The sequence below is a fragment of the Anolis sagrei genome, chromosome 1 (genome assembly GCF_037176765.1).
Source record: "Anolis sagrei isolate rAnoSag1 chromosome 1, rAnoSag1.mat, whole genome shotgun sequence".
NCBI classification, from domain to species: Eukaryota; Metazoa; Chordata; class Lepidosauria; order Squamata; family Dactyloidae; genus Anolis; species Anolis sagrei.
The window spans coordinates 19,831,943-19,858,839 of record NC_090021.1 but is presented as its reverse complement, the minus strand read 5'-3'; the positions used below and the strand labels follow the sequence as shown (position 1 = coordinate 19,858,839).

The window sequence follows — 26,897 nt, the reverse complement described above, 5'->3', positions numbered from 1 at the left end:
TAAAAGAAGAAAAATGGATTTTGGCCTATAAATGTAGGGGACCCCAACAACATGCACACTTCCTGATCCATGGCAATAGAGCGTCCGCACCTCCTCGGAAAAGACTGATCATCTTCACCGGACGGAGGCCTGTGTGTGTGAGTATGTGTGAATGTGTGTGTGCATGAGAGCTCTCCCTTGATGTGATTCTGATATGATTCTGTGATGATTGTATTTCAATAAATGTTACAGGAATAGTATTAAAACCAAATTTGGTCTCTAAATTGTCTCATTGGTCTAAACTACCTTACTATTCCTTGAACACTCTGCACAAAAGAATAGGAACCTCTTGGGTTCATAACATGGTCCATGTGGTCTCTTCCAACTCTGTGATTCTATGATTTACTATCTGTTTAGCTATCCAACATGTTTGAAATAGAAAGAAAAATATTTGTCAGTATTTTTAATATTTATTTGTAATTTCGAGTTAATTTGAGTACATTAAACTGGATAGTGCCCTTTGAAGATGCAGACAATAAATAGGGCAATCATCAAGCTTTGGAAGGACACCACATTATCTCTTAAACATTTTACTACAGGCTAGACATACCCAACTTTTTCTTCACTAGAGTTGTTCATCAAATCCCCTTGGGGAGATAGGGTGGAATACAAATAAAGTATTTTATTATTTATCAGTTTGTAATGCTCTCCTCTTTGTATATATGTATGTTTTAGATTTCTGTTTTCCTTGAATTGTGAGGATCAAAACTATGCAGGAGACCTCAAGCAAGGTCTACCTACATAAAAGTAGAACATTACACATATCTCTCTTTAAATTCATGTTATTAGTCTATTCAGGACTCTAGTTCAGTGCCCAATAATTGTTGAATATACCTTATGACCTCTTTTTCTTACTCATGTTCAAAAAATATCTCCCTCACTCCAGGGAAGTTTGTGGGTTTCTGTAGGTCCTCTAGTGAGACACTATTGTATGTTTACAGCCAAGAGATAGCCAAAATATTGGGTTCTCTATTATCCATTGTTTTAAGTATCCATGGGAGAACTTGCAATACATCCCTTGTGGATATGCAGGTTGAACTAAGGGTGGTCTAGTAGGTAAAATTAGAGTAGTCAAGTAAATATTATTGTATCACTTCTTAAACTGTATTGGTTTACAACTTTTTCCTTTTTTTATTTGACCTATTTCTTGCCTAGTGAAGAAAGCAGACCAAGGCAAAATCTAAAATGTTTTCCTTCCACATTATCTCTCCTACTAATATTTGTTGCTCAGAATATAACATGCCCTTTTTACTTTTGAAGATTATGTGTAAAGAAAAACTTTTGCTAAGTTTTAACCTTTTTGGTACTTTCCCCAGAAGCACTGTGTATTTCTTTGTACTCTTTCTTTGTGATTTGTCTCTTTGCCCATCTCACACACATTTGTCCTTTAGTTTTGAACTCACCAGAAAGTTCAAAATCTCACAATTTTTTTCTTCATCGGATTGTTTTGGAATCATTCCTTCAATAGGCTTTCTACCCTGATTGAAATAATACTAATCTTGATGCCTTCTTCTAGGTGCCTTACAAGTTCTTTATATATTTTTGGCTTAACTAGAAGACAGCCATTGCATCAACTGTTGAATTATGATCTTCTACATAGGTAAATCTCATTAATTCACTGGGTCTGCTCTACTTGGGATTAACAATTTAGAGCTCTCAAATAAACTAAGATCACCACGATACACTAGGGACATATTGTGATTCTTTAAGAGTCCCTTATATTATGTGTCTGAAATTTTCTCCTTTTCATTTTATCCAAAGAGAATTCTAAGAATCTCTCTGTCCAACTACATAAATGGTGGGTCACATGTGATTCAGTAGAGCACAAATTATACAGGCAGAGGAAGTCCATATATACAATTTTTTGATGGACTGGGATGCAATCTGATTCTTCTACTTCAAGCATTTGTATTGTCCTAGTTACTTGGGGGAAATGGCAGCATTGTCAGAAATATTGATGATTCAGTCAGCCATTCTTATCTAACTACAACAGTAATCCTCATTAACTGTTGTGATGGGAATCATTGAATCATCCTAAAATTAGTTGGAAGGAGCCTTGTAGGCCATCTGGTCCAAACTCTATGTTGATGTAGAAATCTAGAGCAAGAGCATCCCCAACATATGTTTATCTAGTCTTTTTTTTTTTTTGAAGACTTCTAGTTAGGAAGAACCACATGAGATAATTGGGCCTCTTGACAGTCTTACATCAAGACTTTTTTCCTAAAACCTACCCATCTCTAACTAAGTCCCCATAGAACTTTGTCATCTGAGTTAAGAGATGTAAACATTTTTTTTGTATTCCCAGTAGGATTACATTCACATTGAACCAATTTTTCCATGTGGAATCAATACTTCATTAGAACTCATCTATTCAATACCATCTACTTTAGTTGGGACAATTGCAGTCATGTCAAAATCTTTGATAACTTCTATGACACATCTTTATACAGGGTCTTCTTTCCCTATGTGATTATGGGCATTTGCGAGGCTGAAGCCAAGCTGTGACTACATATATAAACTATTAGTTAAGGATGAACCTTTTATGTTAACCTGCATCATTTTTGTAATCCCTTCTTGTAGATTTTTTTTTTACAGTTTATGCTATGAGAAAATGGCACATTTTGAGATAAAAAGGTAGAAAATATGTGTAAGAGATATGTTATGCTGGTGAATCTAGGGTCAGAAATAGCACAGCTAACATTTTCAAGTGATCCTTCAAATTCTAATGAATACAATAAAGGACAATGCAGATGGATCAGAAGTATTTTCTTTTTGAGTTTCCATTCCAGCAACCTGCATCAATGTTAAAGGATACGAAGGAAGCATTATCCAATTAACTGGCAGTAGGCTTGAATCCTATTGGTACTCCAAGTCCAGTACACCAGTTGAACTGATGGTGAGTAAATGCAAATGTCACCTCTTGTAAATTCCATTGATTGAGTGGGTCTGCTCTAACCCGGATCACAGGATCAAGATGATACATGCTGTTGGTTTCACTCCTGACATTCACGGGTTGGTATGGATTGTCAGCATTGAAAAAAAGCCTAAATATGGCTTATTGTTTACACATGTTAGATTTGAGCAGTCATTCCACACCAGCACATGGAACAATATAAACACAACAGTACATGGAAGTTGCCTTCTCATGTATTGTAAGGAAAATGATGATGTTGGGGGAAAAAAACATAATTTAAAACAGTGGCCTACAGAACAATAATACTGGTTTGAATGATGAAGAAATATCTCATGCACCATTTCCTGCAAACTATCACTTTCTGAGCCTCCAGGTGTGCAGTAACCCATATATTTCAAGACATGGTCCATCCTTCCTTTCTTGGAAACATGGAAAGTTGTTTACTTCCTCTGTTGAAATGAGAGTGGGATGTGTTAGTAGGGTTGTTTTTTTTTTTACAGGAGATCCATGCAGCAATCTGCAATACATTATGCTAACAGTTGCATTTTCCAGATGTATGCAGCAGTGGTAAAGGAAGCAAACATAGGGTGAGATCTTAAATTACTCAGTTGAGCCTAAGATCTCTACAGCCAGAACTCTACCTCATCTCCCCACTCACCGAATGGCCATTCTGGGGCTGGTAGAGAGTGGGGTTGGGACTGGAGAAACATCATGCTACTCCTACAGGATAATTGGGAATTCAGCAGATGATGTCATCAGTCACCACCTGATTGTGGAGCATAACCATATGCTTTGCTAACAACCCACACTTTCCACTAGCTACACAAAGGACATTCCGGGAAGGGGAGTATTTCATCAAAACTGTGTCCTGGATGTGTTTTGCTTGTTGTGGAGGTTGGAAAAGAGTGCCAACTCCACAATGTAAACAAAAAAAAATCTGCATAAGTGTAAGGTGAACCTATAATTGTGTATGCCACTATGAGAGATGTAGCCAGCAGTTACCAGTTTCAAAGAGAATATTTATCTAAGGCCTCACCTTTTTCTTATCTGCGACACCTGTCATTTGTTACCTTTGACTGATCCCACGTATAGACATACCCATATAAAGTACCAACAAGTTTCTGGACCAAGACTAGGAATGGATAAGCATTTTATTCCAGTGTCCAGATAAAAGCTTTCTAAAATGTATGTGTTTCTTTAAAAAGTGAACAGAAAACAGTTCGGGTTTCAAACATTCAAATGTGGGAGAAAACAAAACAGAAGTGAACAAGCTAGAATCCTGTTGAGGACTTTGTAAGTGGATTGAAATTAGAATTGAAAAGTTGTAGAAGAATGTTATTACATTAATATATAGTAGAGCCAGCAAATTGCCCAGTGTTCATTAGTGTCATACTGAGCAGGGAACAAGGTTGTGTTTTTTTGCTGTGCTAGAACAATTTAAACTACATGATAAGAGATTTCACTTAAACATTAGGAAGAACTTCCTGATGATAAGAGCTGTTCAGCAGTGGAATATGCTGCCTTGAAGTGTGATGGAATCTCCTGCTCTGGAGCTTTTTCAACTGAGGCTGGAAGTGATTTGATTGTATATTCCTACATGGCAAAGGGTTTGGATTGGATGGTCCTTGTAGTCTCTTCTAAATCTATGTGCCCATGAATTTGGAAGAAAGTGAAGTGAATAGAGTCCTTCATTGCAACTGATGATATGTTGACTTGATGATGTCATTAATGCATACTATCACAGCATTATCATGCAAAGAAAAAATAATAATGACCCAACAACTGTATTAAGAAACATTTTATTAACAAAACGGTAAATTCCACTTGCTTAGCATTTCCAATAATGGATAAATTGGCCTTGCAACAAATAAAAAAAATTGTAAATATCTATCACAGAAAGCACTATAAGGTTAAGGGCTTCTGACCTCTTTTCTGATATCTTGGGAATGAATTATTTCACACATTATTTTAGTGTATTGTTAAAAAAAGGCAACACAATACAGTAAGAAAAAACAACAACCCAGAGCCATCTCATTGCAGCACAATCCTAACCGTATTTTCTCAGAAGAAGACCCATAGACCTCAATGGGGCTTGTTCCCTGTTAAGAGTGCATAGGATTGTAGCCATAGTCAAACAGATTAGATTATTATAGAGATGGGATTAACATGTTTGTTATGGGTTTTTTTGAAAAAGAGAGGAAAAAAGTGTTTTAATATCGCTACTGCAACATTTGATAAATGCAAACACTTTCTTTGTTATTAATTCACAAAATCAACAAGGAAGAAAGGGAGTAACTCCCCAGAAAATAGCTTCAGATTACCTTTTCTAGAAAAGGCAATCCCTGCATCACTTATTCCTTAAAAGTAATTGTGTTAATTACTTGAAAAGCAACAACCCAAGTTAGGTAACAGAGCCAATATATGACGACACAAAAGAACCTTGCCATCAGCTTAGACTGTGGCACTGATGGAGAATGACAAAGAATAGAAACTGTATCCCCTTCCATGTGGCCTTATTGTTATGGAAATTCATTTCTCAGCACTGGCTTATCTTGGGTAGCAAAAACCAGTGCCTTCTTCATGATTTGTGACAGTAACCATTCACTGTCCTTCTCCTGGCAAAGGTAACATATAAAGGTGGTATATGAAGTGATGACTTCAGTAGGATAACTTGAGTGCTATGTAGCCTTCACATATTCACAAGCATTGCCCTACCAGCCCCAATCTCCAGAGCATTAGACAGTACATAGAGCATCATCAAACCATTTGGCATCTTCTGAAGATGACAATGCCAAGACCTTTTTACTTCTCTTTCGAAAGTATTCCTTTGCTGAAGACTGAGAGCTCTACCCATTCCCAATCTTTCGCCCCAGTGGCAGTGAACAGCAAACAAGACGATACAGTGTCCTGCTGGTTAAAGCTAATTTTAAATTCCTTTTTTTCAGTCTGTAAAGTAGGGACAATTTTACACATCCCAGGAGGCTTTCTCCAGTAGGGATGATTCTCTACTGAACTGGCTTCTTTCAGAGTATAATATTCCTCTTATATCTCTCACACTTTGCGGGATGTTACACAATTGTTTGGAACCCAATGGAGCCATCTTTTTGTAACAGAACTAAACAAAACTGCAAATTTGTAACATGTATTTAAACCAAAATGCATTTGACGTTTATACCTTTGCAGAGAAACTGAAAAAAGTTGTATCACCAAAGCAAGGAACCAAATTAGCTTAGAAGAAGAAATACCATTTAAACCTGGATGGATTCTGAGATATCTCTTGTTAAAAAAAGAACAGCTAAAAGGAAACATTTACTTATTCAAACTGGAATTGTGTTTTGAATTGTTTATGAATGGTATATCTGCTTTACATAACTGATAGATGTCTTAATTGGATGAGCTAGAATTAGTTAAAGGGCATACTTCAGAACTCTTTTAACAATTCGATGTAACAATAATAAAAATTTGGATGAAGATACCATGATATTTGAATTTTCTCTCACTTGTGACTCTCGGGGAGTGATCAACCGCACTGGCCAATGGCATAATCTAACCTGGAATGCAAAGATTATCTAAAATCACCAGGTTTGGATCTTTCGTGGGGAGTAGCAGAAATCATGTGATTTTGATTAGTTTTCCTGAAGTATCCTGGGAGTGCATGGGTAAACAGAAGAAGAAAAATCGGATGTTTATATCTATATATATTTGCTTTCTAAATCCACTTCTTTCATACAAACTACGAAAACTGAACTGCAAAAGAAGAGAGAGAAAGGCTGTACAGGTTAAGAAGAAAATTAGCTGACTCTTATATACATTCATACACATCTCTCTTGGTATAGCCGTTATACTGTAAATCAAAACTCAAATTAAACTAAAGATATTTTTAAGAAAAAGGAAGAAGAAGAAAGAAAGAACGAATCAGGAGGGGGAAGAAAAACTGTGGCAGTTTCTCATGGGTGCAAAAGTAAACAGATGTTGGTTGCTCCAGATGTCAAAAACGTTCTATACCTAGCAACACTTAGAACATTGAGTTTACCAAAAATGGTTGAAGAGCAGATATAGTTTGCATTGTCTATACAACAGGCTAGAAAACATCACTTATCACAGTCCAGAAAGCACATATAGATGTGTTTTTTTTTAATATAAACATATGTAATAACATATTAAGCGTGCATGAACTTTCCCCCCCAATGATTGCATCTATGCCCTCAGGTTTGTTTGTTTGGTGGCGTGTGAAAATAAGCCTTAGATTTCACTTCTTTTGTTTGTTAATTGTTATTATTATTATGATTATTATTATTTGAAAATAAGGCCGCTATACTCTTTTCCTCACAACCAGAAAGGGGCTTTAAAAAAATCTTCTTCTTCTTCTTCTCCTTTTTCTTTTTCTTCTTCTTTTTGTATGGTGTGTTCAGAAAAGCCAACTTCAAACCCAAGCTCCAATTGTTGCGATGCACAGGGTGACAAACTCAGGTTTGCTTTTTGAGCGCTTGTCTAGAACAGCAAAGTCTTCTCAGGTAATAAGACTTAACTTACTCCTTAGGAATGCACTAGCACTTTGGCTAAATCCAGATTCATAGGTAGCTTTTGTGTGTGTGTGAGAGAGAGATTTCATTTTTATTTTGTTTCAGTTTGTCACAATTTTGTGTGGTGCTGGGTGATGTTTTAGTAGTAATACTCTTTGCCTTTTCAGTGTGCAGTAGTTACCAACATCATCTTCAGAAACATTCCAGCAACATAAAGACGGCAGAGTAAATGAAAACACTGTGGATGTAAGGGGATTTATTGACTCCAGTTTCAGCAAAACCAGAGTATGAAATGCTTATTTCAATTTTTTTCTTCCCTTGGTTTATTTTTCTTAAAAAAAGTCTGTTCCTTTCCAATTGCATTCCCTGTGTTCTTTTTCTCCCGTTGTTTTAAACATTGCATGTGCTTCATAAAAAGTAAAGTAAATAAGTTTTGTTTTATGTCTCAGATAAAATGAAGACTATTTCTATACAATTGTTCTTTTTCAGCACTCGGGATCAGACGTAGTACTCCTTATCCTTGTTTTTCTTATTTTTGTTGGAGCTTTTCGAGCTGTTGGGCTGCTTTTCCTTAATCACAGCCCCGTTGGACTGTGCTGAGTTACTGATGTAGTTTCGGCTCTCGTCAACATGGTAGGAGCCTTCATCTCGATTCCTGTACTTGTACATGGCATAGAGAAGAATGAGGATGCACAGGGCGGCTGCTGCCACAATCCCAACTACCATGCCAGTTGTGCTGCTGGATTCCCGAACCACCTCATCTGAACTCGGGTAGCCTCCACGTCCTGGCTTGGTTGGACTTGCTGTAAGTAGAAAAATGCATTTAGTGCAAAGCAGAACACATCAATGTTTAGGACAGTGCATTATCAGATCACTCTTAATGGATTAGCAAAGTAAGGCTTGGAAGAATGCCTGCATTCCCTCCCACGTCCAGTGCCCAGTCAGTATTCACGAAAAGAAAAATCCCTCCAAAGACCAAAATTCTTGATCAGCTACTTGGTTAAGTAGCATCTTCTAGCCTGACACTGACATTGACACTGGCACACACACACATGCACACACACACATTCCTGATTTACAGGGCATCCACTGCTGTAAGCAATGGAAGTCTGATCTTCTGTCAATCAAGATAGAGCAGACTGGCATATTGATCTCTCTTCCAACAAGGGATCTCTGCTGTTTTATTGTAGGTTTTCCAAGCTGCATGACCATGTTCTAGAACATGGCCACACAGCCTGAAAAACCTACAACAACCCAGTGATTCCGGCCATGAAAGCCTTCAACAATTCATTGATCTCTGCTGTGGCAGGAAGAAGCAGGATCCCTGTCACAATGCATCTAGATATTGCTCATGGAAGGGAAGTGCAAAGATCAACTGCTACACCGCAATGGACAGAGGAACAGACTTCCATTCCTTGCAATGACCAATGTACAGTAAACCAGGATAGGGAGACTTCTGCAATCCCTATGTATTTCCTACATTGTTAAATATGTTATGATTGTGAAAATAAATCAGTCATGAATATGCAACTCTAGGTGATGCATTCATAAGTTCAATTGCAACTCCAACTATATATTCTTATTCTGGTGGATCGGTTTTATATGAAAGCCAATAGCCAATGGTGTTCTCCCACTTCTTTACCCATTACCAGTGGAACTGGTATTTTCTTCCTCTGTTCTTTTCATTGTATGATCACCGTGGTACACAAGACCTGATCTAGTTTCCCAGCCCTTTGAAGCAGGTTTTCAGTTTGCACAAGAGAATGCAGGAGCGAGATTCACCAGATATGATGGAAGTAATAGAACCCAACCGAAGAACACCAATGGCCAATTGCTCTTGCAAACCAAAGGCTGATTGCTTATAAAAATATAGAATACTATCATAAGCATACTATTGTGACATTTCCCTGACAGCACTGATACCTTTTATTTCATTCACATGTATTCTGAGGTTGAACTGCAAGCTATGCTGCATAACTTTTTCCAGCACATCAACAAGCATGTACTTCAGCTTTGGTTAGGAATAAAAGAATAAATATCTCTTCCACAAGAAGACAGCTACAAGTATAGGCGGACATTCACCTTCTTCTTCTTCTTTTTTTGCTCCACCAGCTCCCACCAGAGAAAATGTAAGGTGGTTTTCAAAAAGAATAGGATCTCTTCTTTTTGGGGAAAGGGAACTCTGATTGCCAAGAGTGAAGTGGGAGAAGGGTAGTCAGTCAGAAAATCTTGACTGTACAGAGAGTGTTCTTCTCCTTCCAAACTTAGTGGTTCATTCTTTGGTGTAGATACAGAGAGAGGAAAATGAAGGCATTGCCTCCACTTAAATAAGAAATTTGCCACCTTGGTGAAATTTTCCATCAGTACCTAATTTTTTTTAGCACTGAAGAGAGTAGAAGATTTCAAACCATCCATACAGAGACCTTTTCAATGTACTTACTTTGGTTTTTCCTTGTAACTTTGCAAGATGCACCTTTCTTTTGGAAGGCTAAATTGTGCCTATAAATGCTCAGATAATTTTTTTTAATTATTGTCATGCCAGACATTTGGGGAGCAGAATTTTATCAGGAGAGGCAAAATTCATATTTGACGGAACCATGATTTTATGTTGCTCCTCCTCTGGTAACTACACTCCAATCCAAGCCACTGTGTTCACTGAGCAGTCAGGAAGCAGTTAGTGAAGCCTGGATACTTTGGATTCAAAGGATCAGACTGCACTGCAATAGTGCATTTGATTAATTAAGAAACCCCTATGCAGGTACGGGCTTAGTTATTGAAGGTGTACTTTTCACTGTTATTAAACAAGCAGTAGTAAATCCTCTAAAAATTCTACAAATAATATAAGAATAATAACTTTATTTTTATACCCTGCCTCCATCTCTTTGTAAGCCGACTCGGGGCGGCTTACAAAGGGACAAGCCTGGACAAACACAGATTAAAACACGATGCAATAAAATAAAATCAAAAATATCAGAAATAATATCACAATAACAAAACACAATATCATAAAAGCAATCCCTAGCCTGAACAGTAATAAATACTGAGCTCAGAGGGCTAAGGGTTTGTGCAATAGTTTCAGGATGGGGCTAAAGGAAAAGTGCAAAATCTGATAAGAGTTAGGGTTGGAAGGGTAAGAAAATTAAATGCAAAGTTTTTTGTTTTCCTTCCATTTCCCACAAAACACAGACCAAAAAAGATGTTTCAAATTTGCCTTCAATTTCTCTTTAGGAAATCAACAAAAATGAAAACTCCCTGAGAAATTTTATTAACCAAGTCAACACTAACTTCCAAGAGTTTTGTGGGGAGGGGTTACTTTTGGTAAATTTGCTTGTCTTCTCTTTTGCTGCTTTTCAGATGAACTATATAACCTGCATACAGTACAAATTGGGTATGGCAATTGGAGATAGGATGGCTTGGAGACCTCCCATTCATGAGGTCACTGTAAGTTAAAGCAGATTTGATATCAGTGAAGAACAATAAACAATTAAGCTTGATTCCTAGAATGTGAATGCCTGATAGCAATCAAAAATACTTGTTGTTGTTGTTTTAAAAGGGGAGGGACAAACCACTTAGCTATAAGGAATACTATCTGAAGGTAAGGGGTTTGAGTCATACCAATGGTTCTTAAAACATTTATATAAAAGTGGACATTTTCCCAATCCTTTGTACATGATAACTGATGAATGACAGCAAATACCAGATAATAAATGCCTTGTTGTAATGCTTGCAATCTACTCTCACCAGAGGGAACAAAAGTACATTAGCAACTGGCAGAATACAAGTCTGAGGTATGAGGGAAGATGCCCTTGCCCGAAACTACTTTGCCACAAGGCATGCTTTTGATAAAACACAGAAATGATGGGAAGAATATCATAAAAGCTTGAGATATCAGGAAGAAAGACTTGGGAGTGGGTGAGCTGAATAATACAACATTAAACTCTGAGGGCGTTTTCAAGGAAGACATGCAAACAAGGCACAGGGTTGGCATTCTGCTTCATATTATCCATAATTTATTTGCCAAGAATTTCTATTCCATTCTTTTTAAGAACAACAGCTATGATACTGACACTACTTTTACTCTGGGAGTCTTTCTTTTCAATAGGGCTATTGTTCTCTTCGCTGGCATACCTGTTTCTCATCGCCAGCTTCTCTTTTCTGTTCTGAAGCTTTGTTTGTTCTTTCCACCCTCAGCTTCAATCATAATATTCTCTGTTTCCCCCCCTTCTACTGGCTTCGTGTAATTGCACATGGTAATTTGGCATTTACCAGGAGCTGATTCTTTTAAAGATCTCCTCCATGATCTTCCTCCTACTTATATTCACATCTGTCACTTGACACCTATTTTCTTTGTTTTTTTCCCCCAATATAATGACTTATGCAAAACATAAAAAGACAAAAAAGGATCAGGAGTGGTTTTTGCATGGCTTGAAACTGCTAGCATTTGTACGAAAATTTTACTTGCATTAAAAAGATCATAGCTACCCTTCTGCCCCACAGTCAGTGGTGGATGATAACTTCCATGCCCTAGATTTTAGTTCAGAATTTAAAGGAGCAATCCAAGGTGCTGTAGTTATTGGATGAGTACTGTTCAGCACCTTGTACAGATGGTCTAAAGATCAGACTAGAATTCAGCATGTGATTTATTGCCCAAATTGAATGGAAACCAAATCCTGCTTTGAGAAATGAGAAAATATTAATTTAGACAAGGAATGGGCACCTGTTCTGAGTTAGGGAGCCACCCTTTCTATTTAGTGGACACCAAAGGGCTAACATTCCTCCCAACACTCCCTATGGGTCGTTTGGAGAGACTGTGCCTCCCAGTCAATATCTGAGTCCCTTCATGTTGAAAATAAATAACCTTCTGAGCCCAAAATATATTTTTAATGGGAACACGGTGCAGTTCCCTCACACACACTTTTGCTGGTGCTTTCAGAGTCACTTTTCATGTCCACAGAGGAGCATTGCAAGACAACGTTTTCTTGTCCACTGAGCTACAAAGATGTGTTTGATGGCCTGCCTTTTAAGATAGTACCTAAAAATAATGTTCCTTTGTAAGCTGGAGTCACATAGAACAGGAAGCCAAAACTTAACTTGTTTGTTCTCAAACTTCTACAGATGCTGCAGTTAATTTCATTAAAGATCTGATACCAACTGTTCACAGCACCTTTCAAATACTATGTATGAGTGCTGGAGAATTATTTCATTTATTCTGAAATCAAATCCTGTTTTATGTGCTTATCAATCAACATGCTCAACTCAGGAAGCATCATGCAAAGTTGGGAGTATGTGGTGCATGACTCCTACAAGCTTTCACCTGACATATCTTAACTAGCCCTCATTAGGCCTTCTTGTTCCAGGTATATTCAACATATTGGGGTGGGTATGCTAGCTTCACTCCCTTCTCACAAAGGAGCTTTTCCATCCAACTTGGAGCCATGAAAATCAGAAACGTGGAGGGCCTTCACTGATACAGAAGGCTCTTCTCTTCAGAAAAACATCCACCATATGCAGGAGGTGACAAAAAATACAAGACACGGGGCAGAGTTGGTACACTAATTCTGCTCTTTACTTGCTTTGTTTACTCAAAATTCTGCTCTTTACTTGCTTTGTTTACTCAAAATATGAAAATGGAGGCTGCCACTGGAAGCCATATACTTCAATTTTTTATAGGTTGAGTATCTTTTGGTTTTGAGATTCCCAATCCTTCCATTCTACTTCTGACAACAAAAATGGTGGACTGCCTATCCTGGAAGAACTGCACAGTTGAAATAGGTTGTAACTCTCCCCCAGTTGTTTAGATATAAAAATCTGTATATTAGTGAGTTGTTCAATTTTTGGCATCATAACCAATCTTCCTTGTTGTGGAGATCAGTTTTGTTTTACTTATCACCGAGAGGGATGAGTGGGGATGCATTCAGCTATTTTTCCTGTCACAGGAAACACTGCAAGGATATCAACTACAGGAACCTCCTGGGGAGTCCTGGAGGTCTCTGTAGAGGTCCAGCAACAAAGAGATAGATAGACGTAGCTATGAATATGGAACTTTGTGCCAGACATAATTGCATGATGGAGGATTCCAGCCCTATTTATCAAGACAAGAAGTGGGCTTTCAGCCAGTTCTCATTTTTTCAGCAGTTTTGACAATCTTCGTAACTCTCAGAGGGATCCTGGGACAGAAAACCGCTCATTGGACATGCTGGAACTGCCACCTCTGCTTATTTGGCAGAAATAATTATATCATCCCAACAAGATGATCAAGATGTCCACAAAAGAAGCTTATTTCTCTATAACTATAAAAATTTCTTTTCTATCTTTGCCTACCTTGAGGCTTCACAACTTCTCCCTGGATTTTCACGTCTAAACATTGCAAGGCCATAGTGGGTAGGTTTTACACCTGTTCCCCCCTCCGCTTTCAAGTTCTAGTTCAAATTCCCACTAGGAGTCCTTCTCAAAACTGTTAGAAACAACAATAGTTGGTTTTCCCTCTTCCCCTTCCTTTTTTTGCTATTGTTTCCATCAGTATAATGTAGAAATTCATCTGAGCTGGACGTGTCAACAATTGCTTTACAAGAGACAATTCAGCATGACTGAATAAAAACTCTTGAGGATATCTATAGTGAGCAAAAATGAGAGAGACCTATCAAGCAGAAGGAGGTTTTCAGAAATTAATTTCTGTTTAAGAATGGAACATACTGAATAAATGCTGCCACAAACGGATGGGTGAAAAGTTGCCTTTGAATGTAGGCATCTGAGGCAAAAACTGTCAATTATGTTTGCTATTAATGTCTGCTAAATGGTGTCTTTCAGTCTCCGTTTTACAGGGAGATGTTCCTTTGAGTAATGAGACCTGAAACATGAAACTGAAGAATCTTATTTTAAACAGAACAAGTAAAAAGAAAAGAAAAGAAACTACCATGAAACCTGCTGGCATTCTTTCCTTTTAAGCATCTTTTCACAATGTTCTCACTAACTCCATCTGTCTAAAAAACACTTAACCATTAAATAAACTACAATTGTTTCTGGTATGCTTAGAGTCTCTATATGCAATCTGTGGTGTGCGGGATAAAGTAGGTATTGAGACAAAACTGACATTTTTTTATTCACTACCTTTGTAAAGAGAGTAACTTTTCCAATAGATGTTCTTCTATGAGCAGATGACTTGATATCCACAACACCAACCATCTTGGAAGCAATATTGGGTTACTATTGGGGTACAATGATATTCTGGATGGCTAAGCATAGCATTTCCAATACAATATAAAAAGAACAACGGCTATAAATGTTACTTATGCATGCATCACTCAGAAAGAAAGAAAAGGTAACTAGCTGATTCCTGAGTACAAACTTCACCATGACATGGAAACTATTCCTTCTTGTTGTAGCATACCACAACCAGAAAGTGCAATGTTTTCCTCAAGAAAATTGTTTCTGTTACTTCAAATGCTATCCAGTAATGATATTTTAGGCCTGACTTATAACTCTGTATTATTCCAGTTTATACTTATGGTCATTGCATGACTGCAACAACTAAAAGTGCACCCCAAGTCCTACCTTTGAAGCCTTCCAGCCTCACAACACAGCCTTGAGAAAGGAATGGTGAATAATGATGTGCCCTGCTATCTTCCATTCACAGGGCATGTGGTCTCTGTAGTGACTATTAGCTAATAGAGTTGAAAACTTTACCCAAGGTTTCTCTTGTAATTTTGTGACATTTCTCTACAACTGGAATCTTTATTCCTGTTTATGGTGCATACGTTTTTGGGGAAAAACCTGCAAAATATTTCTGAATTATAGATTATTAAGGGTGTGCACATTTTGGGGACCAATATCTATCTATCTATCTATCTATCTATCTATCTATCTATCTATCTATCATCCATCCATCCATCCATCCATCCATCCATCACCTATGCAGGCATGGGGTCGATTCAAGATGTATTACTGCTTGAAGGCAAGGAACAAGATGGCCTCCTAGTCCTCCATACTGACTTGTTTGTGCAACATGGACAATAGGACCCAAAAGCATAAGCTACATGTAGGGGTGCATTTGTGTTTTCTTTTCCAAAATAAATTAAAACCTGAGTTGGATTTGTATTTTAATTAACTGCTGTAGATTTGTCTGGGGAATATTTGGAATTATGTTTTGTGGGAGTGATAAGGCATGTTAGTTACAACATTTATCATCCCTTCCTGGATTTCCTATGGGAGGAGATCGTTTCTCAGTTAAACTGGTTCATTTGTGTACCACAAACATAGCTTTAGGCCTTCAAATGCTTGTCATCACTAGCTGCGCAACCACAAGCAATTGGACAGGTATTGAACTGTGTCTATGAACATCTCTTTACTACACTTTAGAGAAGCATCCATGATTGTGCTCTGAGACAATGAAAAGCAGCCAAAACAATGGTAGTACTTTATTTCATTGCCCAGGAAACAGTAAAAATAGATAAAATGCTGATAACCTAAATCAAGAATCCTTTGATTCAAGAACATACAGTTGAAGAGGCTGGAAATCTATAATGCTTGAAAACTACCACCCACAAATACCAAAGATTTGTTTATGGCAGTAGAGATGGTTTTGCAAAGAGTCAGCAGAAGACTATAACACTTTATTTTTCGTTCCACTCTCAGGAATTAACCAACCATCCTGTCTTTCACTGGCTCCTTTCATCACGATCAATGGAGTAGGTATATTGTTCTTGTTCTTATTATGGGTCCTCCCCTTTATTTTACACATCTTTCCAAATTATATCATATACTATATAAGATGGGATTGATTTTTATATTCCTTTTGTTACTGCAGCCATGAAATAACTTGTCTGGAACAATCACGATTGGCTACAGTTCTTCACTACGCACGAGAGAGTGATTATAATTCTTGGCAGCCCTTCAACATGATTCTTAAATTTCAACAGCAAGGGGGAAAAGGTGACTATTGCCAATGTCCAGTCTTTATTAATACTGTGAAAAGAAAATGGGAATTGAAGACTCCTGCAGCTTTTGTGAATTGAAATTAGTAAAGATTTCCCCCCTGCCCTCGTCTCTTAAAAAAACATATTAAAAGATTTGTTTGGTTCATACTCATGCCGTTGAATAAACCAAGTGTAGGGAACAACCAAGAAATTATTCACAAGACAATAATTATTTTTGTAGAGGTGGGGGAGCCATTGTATTTACAACGGGGAATGAAAGTAATTATTTGTTGGTATAAACTCTGAGGGCCTTTAATCTGGGAGCAGCAGGAAACCAGAGAGTCCTGTTATCTGGACCCAGAGATAGTCCCTTGTTCTCCAAGCTGTACATCAAAGCCTATCGTCTAGCAGCCTACTACAGGGAAAACCAGGTGATCCCTAATCCATATAAAACACAGACATGTGCTTTTCACCTTAAGAACAGACAGGCATCCCGAGCTCTGAGGATTACCTGGGAAGAAATCCCACTGGAGCATTGCAGCACACCCAAATACCCGGGAGTCACTCTGGACTGTGCCCTGACCTACAAGAAGCACTGCCTGAACATCAAGCAAAAAGTGGGTGCTAGAAACAATATCATACTAAAGATGACTGGCACAACCTGGGGATCACAACCAGACACTGTGAAGACATCTGCCCTTGCACTATGCTACTCTGCTGCTGAGTATGTATGCCCAGTGTGGAACACATCTCACCATGCTAAAACAGTAGATGTGGCTCTTAATGAGACATACTGCATTATCACAGGGTGTCTGCGCTCTACACCACTGGAGAAATTACATTGTTTAGCCGGTATTGCACCACCTGACATCCACCGTGAAGGAGCAGTCAATAGTGAAAGGACCAAGGCAGTGACATCTCCAGCTCATCCCTTGTTTGGGTATCAGCCAGCACGTCAACAACTTAAATCAAGAAATAGTTTTCTAAGATCTACAGAGACACTTGCTGGAACATCTCAGCAAGCGAGAGTCCAAAAGTGGCAGGCTCAAACCCAGAACCTCAACCAATGGCTGATACCAAATGAGAGACTCCCCCTGGGCACACAGAAGACTGGGCAACTTGGAAGGTGCTGAACAGACTGCGCTCTGGCACCACCAGATGCAGAGCCAATCTTAAGAAATGGGGCTACAAAGTGGAATCCACGACATGCGAGTCTGGAGAAGAGTAAACTACAGACCACCTGTTGCAATGTAACCTGAGCCCTGCCACATGCACAATGGAGGACCTTCGTGTGGCAACACCAGAGGCACTCCAAGTGGCCAGATACTGGTCAAAGGACATTTAATCAACTACCAAGCTTGCAAATTTTGGGTTTTGTCTGTTTGTTTTGTTCTGTTTAGAAATGTAATACAATTGTCTGGTTGCCCCTGACACAATAAATAAATAAATCTAGCAGCCTCCCAGCCTCTCCTTTGGTTTAAAGTCATGTTATACTGTCTAAAAACTCATTAGGTAGGGTCCCTCTTGGAGCATCACTTAAGGCTCCAGTTGGGTTGTTCAATCTTACTTAAGGCTGGGGTGTAATTTTTGGATCTTACTTGTTTGAGGATCAGCCCCACCCATCCTTACATATATACAACAGCAGGCAAAAGGAAAAGTGTGTAGCATTATTTTCTTTTGAAATTACTAATTCATTAAGTGCAATGGTACTTCTGACTGGAATCTTGTTGGTGATGTATGCAATAGATAACTTGCAGTTATGTAAGTGTATGTTAAGTATATTAATTGCTCAACGAGGCATATAGTTGCTTCTTGCACAAAGCCTTTTTGCATACATCAGAAAACAAGCAAAGAGTCCCATGTCTTCAGGATCGCAATTTATTGAGGACATGACACAAAAGGAAAAGGCAATGGTAATGTTGGAGGGAATTAAATTCAGAGTACTGCTTCTTCATCCTTTCCTCCAAACTTTTTAAAGCAGAGAGCCAGTTCATGGTCTTTCTCCTGCCAGACTATAGTTGTTTGTTTGTTTGTTTGTTGTTGTTGTAATTGTTGTTGTTGATGATGATGATGATATGGTTGTTGTTGAGTGTCTTCAAATTGTTTCAGAGTTTGGGTGACCCTAAGGCAACCCTATCATAAGAGTTTTCTTATCAAGATTTATTGAATGGCAATTTGTCTTTGTCTTCATCTGAGGTCAAGAGAGTGTGACTTTTGGTTAAAGTCACCAAGTGGGTTCAGAGCCAAAGTCTGTGGCTAAAACTACTATGCCACACTTTATGAATTCCTTCCCTCTCTTTTTCCCACCTACCTTTCTTCTCTTCCTTCCAGCTCTGTTTTCCTTCCTTCCTTTTCTTTTTTCTTTTCTTTTGCCTCTCTTTTTCCTACCTCTTTCCTTTCTTTTTTTCTTTTTTTTTCTTTCTCCCCTCCTCCCTCCTTCAGTTCTCAAGGGAACAAGAATGGGGTGGAAAGGATTTCCTCCATTTTGGGGGGAAATAAAGAAAGGAGAGTCAAGAGAGGGTGATAGTGGACAAGAGAATCCCTCTGTTCTGGAGGGAGATAAGGAAAGGAAAGGAGATTGAAGGAGAGAGGATGGAAAGGATTTCCTTCCTTCAGAGGGTAGTGGTAGCAGCAAAGCATAAATGGCAGTGGTGGCAGTGGTGGCAGTGTAAAGTTTGGAGGGTTGGATCCAACCCGTTAGCCTTAATTTGGGGATTCCAGCTCCATGGCCAGGGCAGTGGCAACTTGGATGTGGGTAGGTCCTCCTTCCTATCTTTGGGCCTAGACATGATAGAGCTATAGCAGGGGGAGGGGGACCTGGCACACAAATACCTTTGCTGGCATTGCTAAAGGGGAATGCACACAGCACAATATGGCAATATTGTTTTGCTCCTACTATGGCAGCACTGAGCCAAGAAATACTGCATGAAAGGACTGAGTTGAAGAAAGAAAATCAAAGCATGGCCAAAGGGAATCAATGTATCTATGCTAATTTTCTGTGCACTTAAATCACTAGTAGAGTATCATTTAATTTCAAAGACTCTGCACAGGTTGATTGTGTATTTGTAGAAAACTAATCTGTCTAAACTTTTAGACTGAGAGAAATACCTTAACTTCTATATAGTATGAAATTTGAAAGGGTACAATTCTTCACAGAATAATTATGTGAAGCAAATGAACAAACCCTAACAAAATAGTTGAAAACCATACAGCTATGGGAACAGCTTTAATTCCATATTGTTTTCTGCTTCCCTGGAGACTAGGATGCGGAACAATGGCTTCAAACTACAAGAGAGGAGATTCCATCTGAACATGAGGAAGAACTTCCTGACTGTGAGAGCCGTTCAGCAGTGGAACTCTCTGCCCCGGAGTGTGGTGGAGGCTCCTTCTTTGGAAGCTTTTAAACAGAGGCTGGATGGCCATCTGTCAGGGGTGATTTGAATGCAATATTCCTGCTTCTTGGCAGGGGGTTGGACTGGATGGCCCATGAGGTCTCTTCCAACTCTTTGATTCTATGATTCTATGATATCAGTATGCAAGTTGAGGAGACTGTAGTAGAGAGTGAAAAGTGATTTCACTTGGTTGGAATTGTTACTCATGAAAATATACATCTCTCACAACCCTCACTATTGCTGCTATTAATCTACCACAATCCAGATTTGTATACTGTGCCACTACACATACAAAACTGGACTAATAAGCTAATAACCTAAGCACACTGCACCCACATTGACTAGGGGTAGGGCCAAAAACCCCTGTGAAAGTGAAAAATGTGAATTGAAAGGCTACTTTTATTGTTTTGCTTGTGTATTGGTATTACATAAATCTCATTTTTTTTATTTGAGTGAACACCTCTCTGGGAATTTTTAGATCTTCCAGCACAACTCAGTGGTAAATTTCCATTGGAAGCAGAGCACAGAGTGATAGATTCACAGAGTTGGAAGAGACCACAAGGGCAATCCAGTCCAATTCCCTGCCATGAACTGGATTTAGAGCAGTGGTGTCCAACCAGTGGTTTCCAACTCCCAGAATCCTGGACCAGTGTGTTCAATGCCTAATGCTCAGGAATTCTGGGAGCTGAAGGCCAAAACACCTGGAGGGTAAAGGTTGGACACCACAGATCTAGAGATTCTTAGATTGTTATCAAACCCATGATAAATCAAATCTGCAAAAGTCAAACTGACAAATGTTGACAGCCAACTATACATTAGAATGCATTTTGAAATTTACTGTAACATATGTTATATGTATTCTACCAGTAAAAATGTTCTTATTGTATTTTACTGTTTTAGCCCACACTAATGTTAAAGGAACAAGAATCTATGCCAGTTTAGGCATGGAAGAGGGCCTTTTCCATGGGGATGCATACAATCCTTGGTCATGGATGATGCCTCTTGGCCCCACTGTTCTCAGGGACATCCATGCAGAGCATGCAAAACTTCTTTATTAGATAACACTTTCCAGAATCCCCTAGTCAGCATAGTCACTTGATTTACTAGCTGGGATTTTCTGGCAGTTGCTATTTAAAAAGAGAATGCCTTTGAATTCTGCATCCAGCACATTCTTGTTGGGTTTCACCAGGTCTATGGTCGGTAAATTAGAAATGACAGGAAACTATTTTTCTTGAGTGTGAATTATGGGACTTCCCCACTTTTGGATTACCTATGCTGAAACTGTCATTCATTTTTTAAATTTTTTTCTTCAGACACAGAAATGTGGACCAACTCTTTGTGGAATTGCACAAATGGACAAGGGAGGAGGAGGTGTGTGTGCTTGTGTGTGGCGTGGGGCTATTCTGCCTGTGTAATCTAATGATTGACAAGGGCACAGTCCTTTTTCGGTGGACTGCACACGCTTTCTTTGTAATCAATGTCGAGTTTCGTTCAATAACTGCTATGCTTTGGGTGAGCCTTCTGTCTCTCTTCTGTGAGAATTTTCAAAAAGCTATCTTCTATGGATCAGAGTGCTCCGCTTTGTGGACTTGAAATGTTACCTCTTGCCCTCCTTCAGTTTTGCTTAGCCATTTTGTTTCCAATCTCATAGACTAGCTATTACATTAAAGGTGCCATGCTGGTCATCCCACAGGTCTTATTCCCATCTGCACACAAGCAATCCTCTTGGCAGTTATTAAATGCTACACTCTTCATACCCCTACACACTTGTAGACTTGCTATCTGTACTGTCACTGGGCTACCACTGTTGAACTCTGGCTGGCATTCCTCAATTGATTCTAACACATACAGACTACAACCCTATTGGTGTGTGTGTATACACACACGCGCGTACACACACACACACACTCCTTTGCACATGCAATGCATTTTTTGGTTAACATACATACCCAGTTCAAACTCCGTACTAGATATACTCATGTAGAAGTCTAGAAATTATAGTTAAAAGTTCAACCTTCAAAACCCCGAGTCAACTTATCAATGTGAGTCAATGTGAGTACTGTATCTTACCCCTTATCAAACAAGGAACACACCCTTCTATGAGAAAATTAGGAAAGGGTATGCATTTATCTAAAAATATACTCTTCCTGTTATGATGCCACTTCCAACTGTTTTGAATGTTTGGTTGGGAAAATGAAGCCTTTTGGTGGTTCTCCTCAAAGGAGCTCTGAGAGAGAGTAGAGGGGATAGGTGTTTCTTTGAGGTTCTCCTAGAATGTTTAAAGCTTTCACATTTAACTGCTCTATTCAGATAAGGGGATGGTTCCTTTTTTGATAAGAGTTAAAATTGTACCTTCCATCCATCTATCTATCTATCTATCATCTATCTATCTATCTATCTATCTATCTATCTATCTATCTATCTATCTATCTATCCATTCATCCATCCATCTATCATCTCTTTGTCTTGTTAGGGGCCTTTAACTCGTTTTCAATTGATGGTGACCCTAAGCTGAACCTGCCACTAAAAATTGAAGGCAGGTTTAGGGGACAAATAATTGATTTTGAAACAACCCAAAGATAAGACAAAGTTCATTCCATGAAGAGGAAGAAAAAGCCTTTCGCCAACCTACACTACACCATTTTGGTTCTCATTCCAGATGTAGCTGAATTGCAGTTCCTACTACCCCTGATTATTGGCTGTGCTGGTTAGATCTAATGAGAGTTGCAGTGCTACGTATAGAAAGACACAAATCCCATTCTTGTTTTGTTGCAAGAAAGCAGGTTGACCCTTCCATGTCAAATGTTATCATAGAAAACCTTTCCCCAAATTATGTTTTCAATGAGACAGGTGACATTTTCCTTTGGAAAGACTGTGCACAAAACCCATATTTTATTTCTCAAGCAGTGCTGCTCAGCCCTACTTAATGCAGTGTTTTTCACCAGCAGACTAACATTTATGTCACTGATACCTTAAGCCGGAGAAGGGATATCAGTTGATGATCTTATATGAACTGTTAAGCCCCATGAAAACTTACTGCAGTGAAGATGTAAATGGGAATTTCACAGAAGGAACTAATTTTAAGCATGCAAGCCCTATGAATGTGAAGCTCACAATTTAAATGTCCACCTCTGACCTATAACAAATTAATGTCTTTCCATTTCCAATCATCTGAATGCACTATTCTTTGTGAGCTTCTTAATAACATCGAACAAAAAAGGAGTTCACTGCATTTATAATATAGTTAAGGCTACAAAACACAAAGTCGGTGCATGTGCATCTTTCTGTGTATCTTTCTGCAAATATTTTTTGAAGAGCATTGCAAGCCTATGCATGTTTACTTGGAAATAAACATCTCCACTCCTACCTCATGGGAGTTGTAGTTTTGCAAGGTCTTTTACCTTTTCTATGAAAGTGTTCTGATGCCTCAACAAACTACAAATCCCAGGATTCCATAACATTGAACCATGGTGGATAAAATGATTTCAAACTGCATTAATTTTACAGTGCAGATGCAGCTAAAATCACCAGAACTGGTATATAGAAAGTTCCCATGAAGATGTATCTTTTGCACTTTATCTAAAATGCTTCCAACTCATTTCTTCTCGGGTGATTCTCAAATCTCTAGGCATTTCTCTGGAGCAGCACCCCTTAAGTAATGCCCAATTGTCAATTCCGTCAACCCTTGTCTGCCATTCAGCAGCAAGTACCCTAATATACTCATGCATAAATGTAGAAATTTTAATTAAAACATCAACCCCAAAAATTGGTTGATGTATCCATGGGTCAATGTAAATACTGTATCTTAATGCTTAACAAAAAAAAAGGACAAGCCCCTTCTCTGAATAGAATGGTGAATTGCAAGACCTTAGTCCATGCTAGGAAAATCTTTAAGAAGAATGAATCCCTTTTACATTTGCCTCCATTGTCCTTCTTCTGGCCTATATGAATGCTTTGGTGGAAAAATGGTAACAGTGGCCAAAGGTGGTTCACCTCTCAATGTGGCATTGGTGTTTTCCCCTCTCCTTAAAATGATCCTCAACTTATCAATGGATCATATTAAAATCCATAATTTTGGTCCCCAAACCTTGTACATGAGTATATACCAGCCATGGGCAAACTTTGGCCCTCTAGGTGTTTTGGACTTCAACTCCCACAATTCCTAACAGCCTAGCGACTGTTAGGAATTGTGGGAGTTGAAGTACAAAACACCTGGAGGGCTGAAGTTTGCTCACACCTGGCATCTATAGTATGCTTTTGCACAATTACTGTTTCAGACTTTCTCCTCTAGTTTCTCCATAGTCATTGATTTGGACTTGTTAGGAAGATGTTGGGAATTGGGAGCACGCATGCAGTTCTTATCAGGAGTGATGACAGGAAATCATATGATTATGACAGGGCATGCCAAGTGGATGGCAAGGCAACTTTCTCAAGAAACCAAATGGATTCACACAATACCTAAACTTTCTGAATGGGAACTCAATCAAATAGTGAAGCTCAAAAATTGCTGCCTTTGCCGACACTTCTTTTTTTACTGCAGATGCCAAATTAGACTTTGTGCCCTGTAAATATTTATATAACTCACCCAGAGTCCTTGGCATAGGTGGGCTATAAATCTAATGAAATGCAATAAGCAACCTAATAAATCTCACAGTGCAGCAAACTGCGCTGAAATTGATGTTTTCCTCATTCCCTGCATGATGGGGGAAAAAAGTCCCATTAGGGTTATAAAATCTGTATTACAAGATGTTGTGTTTCCACAAACTAAAGAACAGCAACTAATTTATTCGTTAAAAATTTATTGGTGAGTTTAGCAGCAACCATTTTTTTTTTTTTGCTTACATAACCTTTCGGGAGGATGAAGTGAATGTGCAGAATTGCTTACATCTTCCTGCTTCCCCTAGGAGATGGCCACAAGAAGAAAGATAACATTGCAACTTTATAATTTTTTAAATCAGCATTAAGAGCAAGTGGGAACAACGACAGAGACACTATTGCATAGATTCATAGCTTTGGGTAATAACTCAGCCTATGATTTTGACTTCCATCGCACAGGCTTTCAGACTGATCGTAGGACGCTGAGAGCATAGTTTCTGGACTGAGTCCAATGGATCCCTTCACATGATGAGCAGCTACTTCCAGTGCGGCTCAGTCCCCAAACAGTGCTTTCAGAATCCTATGACTGAGCAATGAGATCACAGGAGGCTTTTCATGTTCTCACTACCAGCAATGGGGGCAGTGCGGGTTGGAAGCTGTGCAGCGACAGTTTCCCCAAGTGATGGGTAAGGTGGTGATGTGGGGCAACGGATTCCCATGCTGCCCCATAGATTTGCCTCAATGACGGATGAATACTCCCACTGTTACATGCCAGTTGGGATGTAAATCCTCTCCAGATTTTGCTTAGATCTTTAGAGCTACTCTTTTTGCCCCCTCTACGCCACAAGTATTGTAGCTGTTGTCAAAAGAGACATCACAATGCTCCTGCTTTCATTTTAGCCTGCACTTTTTTGGTGCATTATTTTGCTTTATAAAAAGTGTTGGGGTATATGACTTTGGAGTGATCCACACTTTAGAATGAATGCAGTTTGACACCAGTTTAATAAGTGTGGTTCAATGCTACTGAATTCTAGAAGCTCAGTGAGTGACCAGTACTCTTGGGCAGAGAAGGCTAAAGAACCTGTACAACTATGACTCTCATGATTCCATAGTATTGACCCATGGCAGTTAAAGTTGTGTCAATATGCATTCATTCTACTGTATAGCTGTATTCTTGGGAGGGGTGAGTTCACTTTGCAATAGTTTTGAGCCATTTTGAGTGAGGTTCAAAACAAAAAGTTGCCTCAAAAATATGTGAAGAGGATTCCACCCAAACATTAGGAAGAATCTCCTGATGCTGTGTGCTGCATAAAAGGGGAATATGCTGCTTTGGAGGGTGATGTAGCCTTCGTCTTTGTAAGTTTTTAAGCAGAGACTGGATGGTCATCTGTCAGGGGTGCTTTGATTGTATTTTCCTGCATGAGAGGGTACTGGGCTAGATGGCCCTTGATGCCTCTTCCAAATTTATGATTCTATAACACTGCACTTTAAAGAAGTTGAGTGTTATTAGTAGGCCTGGGTAATAACGGAAAAATTTGTTTCTAAAATCGATTCGTTTTTTGGGGGGTTTTGCATTTCGTTATTTAAAATAATTACAAAAGTTTCCTTTTAAAAAGTTTGATATTTACGAAATTTCGTAAATGTGAAAAAAATTACAAAACATTAACGAATTGATTTCCGAAACAATAACGAATCGATTCGTTAATGGCGGACGCGACCGCGAAATACGCTAAAAAACCTCCAAAAACTTCTGAAGCTTCCCTCTCCCTCTGTTGTTGACTGTTGGTGTGATATTATAATTTTTTTTTCACTAATTAAACAAAAAACAACCATAAAACTTGCCCCAGACATGCGGAAATAATAACGAAACGACCTCAAAACAATAATGAAACAAATACAATAACGAAATACGAAGCATTTACAAAACTATTTAAAAATTCGTTTTTTAAAAAAATTGCTCCAGAATGGTTCGTTATCGTTTTGTAATTAAAAAAATTAACAAATTATTAACGAATTACGAATTAACGAAACGAAACCGCCCAGCCCTAGTTATTAGCTGGCTGGTTGATTAGGCAAATTCTCACTTGTATTGTATTGTATTGTATTGTATTGTATTGCATTGCATTTTTTTTAATCCTGCATTTGTCACAAGTCACTTGCATCTTCCCATTCATTATTTATCACAAGGAGGATGCACAGCCAGCAAAAATCCAGGGGTGATAAGACAAGGGTTTGCTTACCATGACAATTCCGGCACAGCACCCCTCCCGAGGAACGGTGCCACTGTCCCACTTTTCAAAATAAATTTGCTGGATTAATAATTCAGTGCAATCAATGGAGATACTATAAATCAGCAGTTGCGGACACAAACCTTTTAGCTGACTGAAGTTTTGTGCTGTAGCACCCACAGCATTTACCCCTTAAGCATTTAGTTCTAAAAAGCACCATTATCGCTGCATCAGTGAGAACTTAGCAAAGTGAACTTTGCTTGCATTGCGGGCTTTAAGAGGCAGAAAGACAA

General features: G+C 38.7%; 1 protein-coding gene across 44 annotated transcripts in view; it reads right to left on the bottom strand.

The window, feature by feature from the left end:
- Nucleotides 1–4,736: 4,736 nt before the first annotated feature.
- The window catches only part of NRXN1 (neurexin 1), a 1,138,555-nt gene continuing 1,116,394 nt past the window's right edge, over nucleotides 4,737–26,897 (bottom strand). For all 44 annotated transcript variants that reach the window (XM_067462984.1, XM_067462983.1, XM_067462987.1 and 41 more), the window contains one exon: nucleotides 4,737–8,279. In XM_067462984.1, coding sequence (XP_067319085.1) covers nucleotides 7,975–8,279 — 305 coding nt within the window. In that variant the 3' untranslated portion in view covers nucleotides 4,737–7,974. The remainder of the gene's footprint in view (nucleotides 8,280–26,897) is intronic.